The sequence below is a fragment of the Megalopta genalis genome, chromosome 1, assembly GCF_051020955.1.
Source record: "Megalopta genalis isolate 19385.01 chromosome 1, iyMegGena1_principal, whole genome shotgun sequence".
NCBI classification, from domain to species: Eukaryota; Metazoa; Arthropoda; class Insecta; order Hymenoptera; family Halictidae; genus Megalopta; species Megalopta genalis.
The window spans coordinates 20,180,284-20,193,268 of NC_135013.1; the positions used below are offsets into that span (position 1 = coordinate 20,180,284).

Below are 12,985 nucleotides of genomic sequence, written 5' to 3' on the forward strand. Positions count from 1 at the left end.
ATTTTCTGTGGTAAATTCTAACTTTTTGGCTTCGGTGTCATTAATTAAATAATTTTAAAAGAATAGCAAAGAATAGCTTTCAACAAGACACATTTTATTAAATTCAATTCAAAATAATTTTGTTTAACAATCGAGTGAAAAGAAACATGAAAAATAATTCTCACACTTCTCCAACGGCGCGTCTAAATGCAAACCCAAACACATTTGGAATTGATGCAATTTCGACTCTTTTAATAATTCTAAAATTCAGCTTACGTTCAAGTAATTTCACAAACAACCTCCGATACCTCTGATACATACGAAGTTCGATTGAATCCAACGCGTAACCCTTCGCCGGTTCTCTCGTAAGTGGATTAAGGTTTTTAGTAGAATATGCTGTCAATGGTCGGACACAAGAATCGAATCGCCAGTGGGGGATGAAAAAAAAAAGGGACGAGTTTATAATCGATCGGGGATCGTAGTCACCTGTGGCGAGCCAGAGAATAATTTCTCGAAGGATGCCGCGAACGATTTTGGTAGCTTTCCAATTTGGTAGCGCCGCCTCGAAAACCGGCACGCTCCGACGAGCTTCTCATTGTTCCGTCGAAGCGGAGCTCGGCTTTCAGCTCGTTCGAGCATGAAGTCGATGCAACCGATCGTCGCTATTCATAGGGAACGTCGGGCGCGAAAATGGACCTAACGAAAGCGCGGGACAATTGACAGGTATCCGCGGATAGTTGCGTTCCTAGCATTATGTAACTAAACAATAAACTGCGCTAACTGAAAATCCCAACCTTAATCGGGTACAATTTATCGTTGAGAAACCTACTTACGATTTCGAGCATTCGACGTCGTTTCCACCGTTGAATTCAACTAATATAATATTAATAATATAATAATAATATATAATAATATAATATTAATAATATCATAATAATAATATATAATAATATAATATTAATAATATCATAATAATAATATATAATAATATAATATTAATAATATAATAATAATGATAATATAATATAATATTATAATAATAATAATATATAATAATATAATAATAATAATATAATATATATATTAATATTAATATATTTATTATATAAATAATACTAATAATTATTAGCTCGCGAAGCCGCTAGATTGCTCGAAACATTTTACACAATATAGTAAATTCTCCCTAATTGATGCTCAGCTTGGAAACAAAAATGGACGATTTAGGAAGAGGATGTACGATTGTTCCAGCTTTACGGCTCGTTTTTATAGTTATTGACAATCGATAACAGTAGAAACGAGTCCAACGAGTTTTGTTTGCAAGCCGAAGGAAAATTAGGGAAAATTTTTACTGTATCTCTTAATTTTTGTTTCTACTCATTTTTCAAATTTGAACAAATGGAGTTCCGGTTGCTATTGTTTAATCGTTTTGCTACCACTTGGAAAAGTGTCCTACGACTTTATCATTTTTTACAATTTCTGCTTCTCATCCGAAAGTCTCAACAGCTATACAACACTAATCTCTGCATAGTCATGATGGTCTATTTTTGTGTTTAAGCTGATTGTCAATTGGGGAGAAATTACTGTAGATATTTTCAGGATATTCTCACTACCAGAACCCTAACAGTGGAATTATAGATTATATATATTATAATATAATTCATATATATTATATTATATTATATTATATATATAAATCTATATCTATTATTATAGATTGTCTATTTTTATTTATATATATAATATAATATATAATATTATATATTATTATATATATATATATATATATATATATATATATATTATATTATATATATAAATAAAAATAGACAATCTATAATAATAATAATAGATAGAATAATATGATAAAAATAATAATAGACAATCTATATATATCATACATATCATATATATATATATATATAGAGAGAGAGAGATATTATACATATAAATGCATTAGCTTCAAGCTTAGGTTCAAAGGCTGGTCGTCGTTTTCATTATCTAAGTGTTGCTTGTGCATCAACTATGTCTTCTTTTCTTCAAACACTCCTTTAAACAGATGAACAAACATTTTTACTCTCGACAACAAGTCAGGCGAGGTCTACATTAAACATTTAGCTGCATGATCTGATTAACGAAGGAAATCTTCAAAAAGTGGCAGTAAGAAGGCTACATTCGAAGCATTTACTTTTGAGAAATTATTGAGACGTTCGGAAAGTTGTTTTGTTCTTTCGCGAGAATATGAAAGACGGTATTTTTTAATGTTTAGAATGAAGAAGAAACCTTTTCGACATTCTCCTGGGAACTTTGAAATCTTATGCTCGTGAAAGCTCTGTTTTTATAAAAAAATCACTTTATCTTCCACGTTATTTTGTGCTAAATTACTTTTGCCTAGAATACGAGATTTTGCTACGCTATTTTTATTGAACTGGTTAATTGAATAGTAAAGCAAACGGTGTTGATGAGAACATAATTGTACGCGTTTCTTGCATATCGTCGAATTGAAAAGATTATACCTGATTATTTTACATGACTATTGTTATTATACGAATCAATGGATATTGAAGCAAGCAATGTTACTTATCGACATAATTTTATGAAATTATTGTAGATAATAAATTATTGTGTTAGTCGGAATTTCGTTCTTCCACAAGAAAATGAAAGACGATTTTTTAACGTTTTAAGTAAACATTATTCAACGATGCATTGTTCTATCACTTGTTGATAGTTTTCTGGTAATTTTGAAATCTTATGCTCGCAGAAGTCCTGTTTCTTATTGGTAAATTACCGAATCAAGTGATTTTTTTTTAACACCGTTGTGAAACGAATTTTTTTATCAAAAGCGAAACAACTTTCCGAAAGGCGCGATATTTTTCATCAAGTGATCTTGTTGACATAAATGTGTGCATTTTTAACTACTCTTTGTAAAGTTTTATTTCAGAATATTGTTAGTTTGAGTAACATAGTTTGAAGATAAAAGGGGAACACTTTTTATAAATACAGAGATATACAGCCCAAATCAAGTTAAATGTATGTATAATTGTAAATAACATTCCTTTCATCATCAACAATTAAATAACAAATACATGTTTATACATGATTATACATATGATATATATGTATATATATTATATTAATAATATATATTAATATAATTAATATTTATATTATAATAATATATATATAATAATAATAATAATATATATGTATATATATTATATTAATAATATTAATAATATATATTAATATAATTAATATTTATATTATAATAATATATATAATAATAATAATAATAATAATATATATATACATTATATACATGATTATACGTATATTACATGTTTTGATGATGTTTTGCATGAGCGGATCTGAGATGCGAATAATCATAATAATTCTCAGTTATGACTCGACCCTACACTAAATCGAGCAAGCTTTTTCGGTCTCGTGCCTTTCGTTATCTATAAAAAAAAAAGTATTCAAAGTAAAGAGCATCTTACCATCTTCTCGAGACACGCGAAGTATTACTATCTTAATTACTATTCATCAAGTGCAATGGTATAACGGTGTACCCTCGGTCCGACATCCGAGCAGTGATGGCTGTGAAAGCATCCCTAAAGCTTCATCTTCGCATTCTTAAAATGACGGGAGATCGCGACAGTTTATAATACAACTTAACACTATGCCGTCCGCAGATCTTAGAAGCACAAACAACCTTCTTTACTTAACCGCCCAACAAAGCTTCCAAGAATACAGTAAATTCTCCCTAATTTCCTTTCAGCTGGTAAACAAAAATAGACAATTTGGTAAGGGGGGATACGATTATTCGAGCTACGCGGCTCGTTTTTATAGTTATCGATTTCCAGCAATTATGATAATGAATAATCTTATCTTATCTTCCCAAAGTGTCCATTTTTGTTTATATGCTGAAGAAAAATTGGGGAGAATTCACTGCATTACAATCGAAATATTAACACTATGCCGTCCGCAGATCTTAGATACGATTCTTTTGTTCGACGCCGGCATAATAGCTTGGAAATTTTAGATTTAACAAAAAATTTCGAAGATGGCGGTAATATAAATTCCTAAAATTAAGATAAGTCATCTAAGAATCTTCGTACTTAATTCTTAGTTAAATAAGCACAATGCTATAGTTAGTTTGCTGCGTTTTAACACCCAAGAAATATAGTTCAAATGTTATTTCAGTTTTTTAAAATGGCACCAAAGTGGTGCCACCGGCATACAACAGATGAGCCGTTTATTTTGAAAGTGGCATAAATCACTTTTTCTTTTCTTTTCTTTTTTTTAAATGAAAAGATACCCTTCAACTGTAATTAGTGTTACCATTAACTCGATTTTTTTGAAAAAGTGACTTATGCCACTTTCGAAATAAACGGCACAGATAGTTTTTGCATGGCACCAGCGTGGTGCCACCGGACGGCATAGTGTTAACATCATCTCATTAACATCTGGTACCTCCAGATCGACGTTTTCCACGTAATCTTCACATCGGAGCTCCTTCAACTCGTCAAACGTTCTGCGTTGAGGAAAAAGCGAAAGAACATACCGATTCACAAATATTCCTATAAAAACATCCTTAATGCAAAACTAAAACTTGCGAACAATTTCACATCTTATCGGTAAACCATCAAATCAAGTGATTTTTCAACACCGTTCCGAAACGAAATTTTGTTGAAAAACGAAAGAACTTTCTAAAAGACGCAACAATTTTCATCCAACGATGAAAACATCCTCTTGGGCCTGCGTCCCCTAGGGTATCGAATATCCCCTAAGTCAGGGGTGTCAAACTCAAAAGCTAACTTGGGCCAAATAAACAATGCTTAACTTTAGGTGGGCCGCAAAAAACAAATCAATTTTCATAGAAACAAATATCTTTATTTTGACTAGCACATTGTAATAAACATATATAAAGTTAAATTATTGTTTACGTCCTGATACTTGACATCTCTTCTCTGACACTATCTTTCCTATTTCGGGAGAAATTTTATTTGGCCGAGACTACTTTCAAAATTTCTAATTCACATTTCTATTTTATTTTTACTTTGCGTCGGATATATTGACTGGGCCGCAAAAAAAATCAATGTTCATAGGAACAAATATTTTTATTTTGACTAGCACATTGTAATAAACATATATAAAGTTAAATTATTGTTTACGTCCTGATACTTGACATCTCTTCTCTGACACTATCTTTCCCATTTCGGGAGAAATTTGATTGGCCGAGACTACTTTCAAAATTTCTAGTTCACATTTCTATTTTATTTTTACTTTGCGTCGGATGTATTGACTGGGCCGCAAAAAAAATCAATGTTCATAGAAACAAATATCTTTATTTTGACTAGCACATTGTAATAAACATATATAAAGATAAATTATTGTTTACGTCCTGATACTTGACATCTCTTCTCTGACACTATTTTTCCTGTTTCGGGAGAAATTTTATTGGCCGAGACTACTTTCAAAATTTCTAATTCACATTTCTATTTTATTTTTACCTTGCGTCGGATATATTGACTGGGCCGCAAAAAAAATCAATGTTCATAGAAACAAATATTTTTATTTTGACTAGTACATTGTAATAAATATATATAAAGTTAAATTATTGTTTACGTCCTGATACTTGACATCTCTTCTCTGACACTATCTTTCCTACTTCGGGAGAAATTTCATTGGCCGAGACTACTTTCAAAATTTCTAGTTCACATTTCTATTTTATTTTTACTTCGCGTCGGATATATTGACTGGACCGCAAAAATCTTCATCTCGGGCCGCGAGTTCGACACCTCTGCCCTAAGTCCTCCATCGAGCGTCCTCCGCGTCCAGTAACCCTGTTCCCAAAGCCAACCGTGTCCCACCACGGCGATTTTTCCAAGGCATCACTGTATCGGAACGATCGGCGAAACCGGAATTGCACGATGTTGATAAACGTTGCGGTGTTCCAGTGGGGTACGACCTGGGCGGCGTGTCGACCTGCAGCAAGAGGGACCCGGAGCACGGGAAGAGGCCGACAGGTGGCAAGGAGCCGCACTGCCTGTACCCAGGCGACCTGTACCCGTTCACCAGGAAACCGCTGTTCGTGGTGGTCGACTCGGACAACAGCTTCGTGTTCCAGCAGATACCGCGCTACTTCGGCCAGCCGTTGATGGTGCTGATGTCGCCGCAGGACACGCCGCCGACCCTACGGGACGTCCGACACGGCGGCAGCCTGTTCACCCTGTTCCTCCACGCCCCCCTCGCCGCCTTCTGCCTTATATGCAACATCGGTAGCCTGGCCGTGCACCACTGGGAGCGGTGCCAGCGTTACATCGAGCGATTCCTCATCGAGGCCTGTCAGCTCGTCACGCGCTCCAGATGTGGTAAGGACTCTAGCACCGTTTGTTCGCGCCTTTCTCCAGCTTTCTTCATCCTTAGCGACGGTAACTAAAATTGCGTTAGGAAACGACGATATATCGTCGTTCCGCACTGTAAGGGTTAACCGCTCGCCACTTCTTGACCCAGTGTAGGTTCGTGAAATGATTTAGTCGCACAGATATATTTCGATATACAGGATGTTCCACAATTATTTTAACAGCCGGAAATGAGGGGTAGCTGAGGTCATTTGAAGTAACTTTTTCCTTTGCGAAAATGCGATCTGCGGCTTTGTTTACGAGTTATTAACGGAAAACGATGACCAATGAGAGGTGACGGCGCGAAGTTCGAGAGCCCGCAGCAACGAGGCCTTGACAGATGGTCGGGACGGACTCGAGCCGCGTTCGAAGTATTGAACAAATCACGAAGCGAGAACTTTCCGGATTTTTTTTTACTACGTGACAGTGATATTTTTAAGAAGAACGCTGTTCGCCTTTACTTTAGAACGTCTGAAGAATATTTACTAATTTTTCGGACACGAAATAGTAAGTGATTTAACCGTGACGGCCGATTTAATTTTCTAGTGTGCATGACACCTTGTGTGTAACATATGAAATTTTTAAGCAAGGTGTACAGTGAAGATTAACAAAGCACGTAAATGATATTTTAATTGAAATAATTCCGTGTCCGAACACAGTTGAACGAATGATTCGGAAAGCTAATTTAATAAAGAATAATCGTGTTAAAGGACGTAAGAGATATGTTTGTTAGAGAAATATGAATTTAGTCGCACAGACATCCAATCCAGACTCTTCTTCGTGTACTAAACCATTTAGTAGTAAGTGGTTTTAGTAGTAGATGGTCTATTAAACCACTGACCGTTTCTAAACCGGCCTTTAACCCTTTGCCGTAATTTGACGAGCCCGACTCGTCGTGAAAGTATCGAGTATAGATGTTGTTCTGTCCGTTAAAATTGGAATAAAATTCTGATCTTTCGTCATCAATATTTAAGCGTTCGAGCAAATTTAGGCACACGATAAACATCAATTTTCTTTCCCTTCTAAGAAATTATTGCAATCGGATAGGGGTTAATGTTCCGATCGTCAATTCTTCGTATTAATAGCGTTTCCTTGGTCTCTTTCGTTTCTCTGAGGCTATCGAATCTGTTATGTGATTTTTTCCTGATAGATACGTAAATTACACTCGTTTCACTGCGTTCTACATTTTACGGTTCAATTACGATTTGTACCAGACTTCGATGAGGGAACTGCGCTGACTTACTGAAATTCTTTAACACGTTCCGTGCCGAGCTTTTTTTACTCGAATCTTCACGCTTTGATATTTTACTAAAACTTGATGTATTACGTGCAATTATTAATTCTCGTACACATAACAACGTAACAAAAACTTATCAACGCCCATTCTTGCGGTGGAAATTGATTCTTCGGTTCTAAATTTCTTGTAAACAATTTGTTCAGTTCACTAAGTAAACATGCAAGCGTGTACCATCGATGGTACACGTGGCACGGAACGTGTTAAGAAAGGAATAAGCTTCCATCTTGGCAGATGCTTCTTGAAACTGCTCCAGAACGTTCCGATTTTTGTAGAATGATCCGCAGTTTCGCGATTGATGGACTGCGGATTCGAGCCTGCAGCTACAAAAATCATGAACCGATTCTGACGAATTCTAAGAGAATCTGATTTCTTCTTTCAGCATTTCCGCCTTTTCTTTCCTTTCGCGCGTCGTTATTTGGATGTCGCAAGGAATCAGTCTCATCGCTATTGTATAGCAAGTTCTTTCTCTCTGTGATAATTTTAATAAATTAAAGGTATTGACGTCTTTTAATTCTCTCAATCTTACTGCTATTTTAAATTGCGACTGCTCAGTCTCGCAATAAATGCGTATATTAATTAATTACACAACAAAATGCGACAAGTGAACACAGTAGATTCTCTGCAGCTACAAAAATCATGAACCGATTCTGACGAATTCTAACGGAATCTGATTTCTTCTTTCAGCATTTCCGCCTTTTCTTTCCTTTCGCGCGTCGTTATTTGGATGTCGCAAGGAATCGGTCTCATCGCTATTGTATAGCAAGTTCTTTCTCTCTGTGATAATTTTAATAAATTAAAGGTATTGACGTCTTTTAATTCTCTCAATCTTACTGCTATTTTAAATTGCGACTGCTCAGTCTCGCAATAAATGCGTATATTAATTACTTACACAACAAAATGCGACAAGTGAACACAGTAGATTCTCTGCAGCTACAAAAATCATGAACCGATTCTGACGAATTCTAACAGAATCTGATCTCATCTTTCAGCATTTCCGCCTTTTCATTTCGCGCGTCGTCATTCGAATGTCTCAAGGAATCAGTCTTATAATCCTGCAATCAATTCGAATGTTACGAGCTGCGTATAATAATGCAATAAACGAACAGCAGAGTCGCTGCATTTAGAGAAAAATCCTAAAGTCTCGGAACGTAACGTAGAAAACAGACGGATTCAAGGACAAAAGTCCGCAGTCTAGTGACACATAGACACGGTGCCTCGTCCAGGCCTGTCGGCTCGTCGCGCGCTCCAGATGCGGTAAGGACTCCTAGCGCCGTTTGTTTTCTCCTTTCGCCTCCTTTCTTTTTTGTCCGACTGTCGTCATTTGAATGTCGCGAGAAGTCCGTCTTCTTAGGCGAGAGAGGGTCGGGGCCGAGAGATCCGGGAGTTCTAATTGGCTCGCGACGACGGTGGGACGAGCGATATCAGAGAGACACGGGATCCGTGTCGGTGAAACTTTCTTGGCTCCGGCATGCTGATTTCGAGGGCTGGTCCAGTTGGAACCGTTTTTTGGAAAGCCCGCGTATTGATCTCGGCGCCGGAAACGGGAACGGCAGCCACGAAAGTCTATCGATTGCTTGGCGGGAAAAATTATTCGGTGTGACCATCGTCGAATCGGTCTTTTCAATATTGACCACGTGTTGCGGGATACCGTGTATAAATAAATGGGCAGCAGGCTCGATATGTTAAACATGAACTGCAGTCGAAGTCAAAGGATTAGTATCACTGAGAGAAAAATAAGTTTTGAAATTGTTAGACGAAACACGGTTTCTAAGTTAATCGTAGAAAACGCAAGGATGTAATGTTTATCGTTGGAAAATTTCCTGCTAAATTGCAATAGCTATTTATATATATTATTGAAATTATATTAATATATATATTATTGCAATATATATTGCACTATAACAATATATATATGTCATTATATATATTTCAATAATATATATTATTGCAATATATATTGCACTATAACAATATATATATATATATATATATATATTTCAATAATATATATTGCACTATAACAATATATATATATATATATATTTCAATAATATATATTGCACTATAACAATATATATATATATATATATATATATATTTCAATAATATATATTGTGTTGTTATAGTGAAATATATATTGCACTATAACAACGAGTCGGATGAAGATTTCATGCATGATCTACTGAATATAAATGTTATTCGTTCTTCCTAAATCGAAAGAAAAGATTCTTTTGTTACCATAGGTCTCGAAGGAAAGTATTGTTTTGACGAGTCCGACTCGCTATAGAAATTTCTAGTAATAACTTATTGAGTATAGATGTTATTCTATCCTTAAAAATTTGAATAAAATTCTAATCTCTTGTCACATCAATATTTAAGCATTCGAGTAAATTTAGGCACACGATAAACATCAATTTTCTTTCTCTTCTAAGAAATTATCGCAATCGAAGAATTTTGAATCGCAGTAACTGCGAAGAAAATGGTACGTTAAGTGATTAATTTTAAAATGTTTGAATTCAATAGTAATTATTGTTATCAGCGCATAAATATTTAAACCTTTCGTTTAAAATTTCGTCAAAATAACCTCAACGAAATAGTATTAGTAAGTGTATTATTAGTATATTATTAGTAAACTGCGATTGTTTATGCAAAATAAAAATTTTCCAAGACCATTGTAAGAAAAAGATATTAAATAAAAATAAATTGTTTCTTTTAATCATTTTGACTAGTTGAACACAACGTAATAATATTATCAAATTCTTCCGATGTCTTCGCTATTTTATGTTTCGGCTACTCATTTTTGCCATAAGTGCATAAAATCCGCTGTCTAGTTATTAAATTTAACGAATCAAAGTAAATGAACACATACAAGGAACAAAAGTTGTCTTATCAGACAAATTATCAGACAAATTATTATATATAATTATTATTATATATAAAGATAAAGATGTTAATTAATGCAATTTTGAAATAAATCCTAGCGCAAGGAGTTAAATAAACACAAATCGGACACACTAGCGAAAAAATTGCTATTACGTAAAAACACAAACTCCAAATTCGTTCTCAGCAAAAAACAGCGATATCATGCATGGGTCTTTCTCCTTATACATCGCCGGGTTATAAGATAGTGCAACCGGTTATAGTGAGGCGACCAATTGCTGTGCCTTTGGTTTGATTTCGGGCATGATTAACTTATATTTATCAAACAAAATATATGAAAATTTTGTATTCTCTTATTCTGTTTATTTCTGAATAAAACGATAACTGAATAAAACTGTAAATATAATATAAAGATAATTACACTCGAAAGTAAGTCGAAGGCACAGCAATTGGTAACCAAACAGTAACCGGCCCAGCGGGGCGACCCTAGTAAGCGATCCTAGTAAGGAGAATGAACCGGACACGCACAAGGCGAGAGAATGAACGTAAGGAAAAGATGCTTTGTCGCAGGGGTTACTACGACGGTTTATATAAAATAATCCGAGAGAGTTTTTCTGGTTTTTATATAACGAGAACTTTAATATAACTTGTAACAAAAGGCGATGAGGTACAGTGTGTAGAAGGTAAAGGTAAACGAGTGACGGATGAGACAGAAATATGGACACGTCGAGAGTCGGAGGAAAACTTGCTAACTGACTTCTCGGTCGAGAGGTCCTCGTATTTATCGGGGAGAACGTATTGAAATTGGTAAGGGAAAGTCCTTGGGAAGGGCGAAGGCCTTTCCCGAAGATTTTCCGACCGGGGTGATCCGGGACCTATGGTCCGAAGCTGTGTCCCAACGTTTTTATTGTTTTATTGCGGTGTGTACGCCTTGCGTCGGGAAAACCCGAAAAAGGCATATGCACACCCCGCTTTTGAAGGACGTGTCTTTTTATGTCTGGTCCGCCACAATGCTCCATCGAGTTGTAAGAAAGAATCGCGTCCCGGTCACCATCTAACGGGACGAAAAGGAGATTCATGATTGCGTTACAACGATAAACAGAGTCTGGCCTAGATCCAGTCCGTGTTTATCGCTGAACCGGCAATCTCGTCTCGTAGACGCGTGATCTAGGGTCGGCCACAAAGGGGCTCCCTATTGTTCCTCCCGCGACAGCGATATGTCGTACGAGTTTTGAACGTACGAGTGGCTCCCTTTGTCGAGTATCTGATAGTGGGGGCCCTCCCTCGCCTCGCCCCTCCCCCCAGGCCCCCTTGAGTAACGCTTCGCGATACGTTTCGAGCCGAGGCTCAAGAAAGTTTCACCGAATCGATCGGAGCGGCCGAACCTCCGGCTAACCGATACGATAATTCGCTTCGGAGAGTGTAGAGAAGAGCGAATCGACGATTTTTGGTCCGATGTTCCGACAATTTTCTAACAATGGCTCGGCAAGCATCGAGGAATTAGGGAGGCTTAGTGATCTCGCGTGAGTATCATCCGATATTTCAAAAGATCGACAATATTCCAATGAGGATGCAAGATGAATGGTTTCTCTTGTTTTACGTGATTGCAACTCTACAGCGATGTTTCAAATGTCAATTTGAACTTGAAAATGTTTGATTAACGCGCCTCATTTTTTGTAAATGAGAATTTTCGTTGAATACTCCTCCCTATAATACATAATACTCCTCCCTAGAATAGTTCTCCCTAATTGACGCTCAGCTTGTAAACAAAAATGGGCAATTTCGGAAGAGGAGATACGATTATTCGAGCCTGTATTTATTTTTATTTCTATTTATTTTTACTTATACTTTATACTTTTTTTATTGTCCATTTTTGTCGTACAATCTGAGCGTCAATTAGGGAGAATTTACTGTACTATGAAAATGAACTAGCTGTTAGGGTAAATGTTTTACTTATTATCTGTGTTTCTGAGTTTCTTACATTAGTTAGCTGACAATGCTGACTTTTCTCCCTAATAACTATGACCGACGCCAATTATATGTGATTAGTGGGCGACTACCTTCGCTATTTTTGCGGCGTACAATTTTGTCCACTGAAGAAAATTTCATCCTGTTCATTAGGTAATCTATTGGGTTGCCAACTAAGTAATTTCCGAGTTCAGTTATAGATGTCTCCCACTCCCATTTTTATGATATCCGTAAATGTTATATTATAAAATTATTATTATTATTATTATTATTTTACACAATGACAGACATCTTTCCCACTTCTTCATTCCGACAAAATTTAACGACGACTGGAATTAGCATAAACATCTTTAACACGTTGGATGCCATGAGGGTCACCGGTGACCGGCACTTAACACTAAACCTACCAAGCAGTAATACTAACTGGCATGGACTGCTTCACAAAAGTAAGAAGACCGAA

The 12,985-nt window shown here is 36.0% G+C and overlaps 1 protein-coding gene across 2 annotated transcripts in view; it reads left to right on the forward strand.

The window, feature by feature from the left end:
- LOC117221517 (protein SCAI) overlaps nucleotides 1-12,985 on the forward strand; it is a 53,445-nt gene that overhangs the window by 22,716 nt on the left and 17,744 nt on the right. For both annotated transcript variants that reach the window (XR_013033731.1, XM_033472548.2), the window contains exon 3: nucleotides 5,937-6,350. Coding sequence is in view for 1 of the 2 variants with exons in the window: in XM_033472548.2 (XP_033328439.1) it covers nucleotides 5,937-6,350 (414 nt within the window). In the remaining variant the exon portion in view is untranslated. The remainder of the gene's footprint in view (nucleotides 1-5,936; nucleotides 6,351-12,985) is intronic.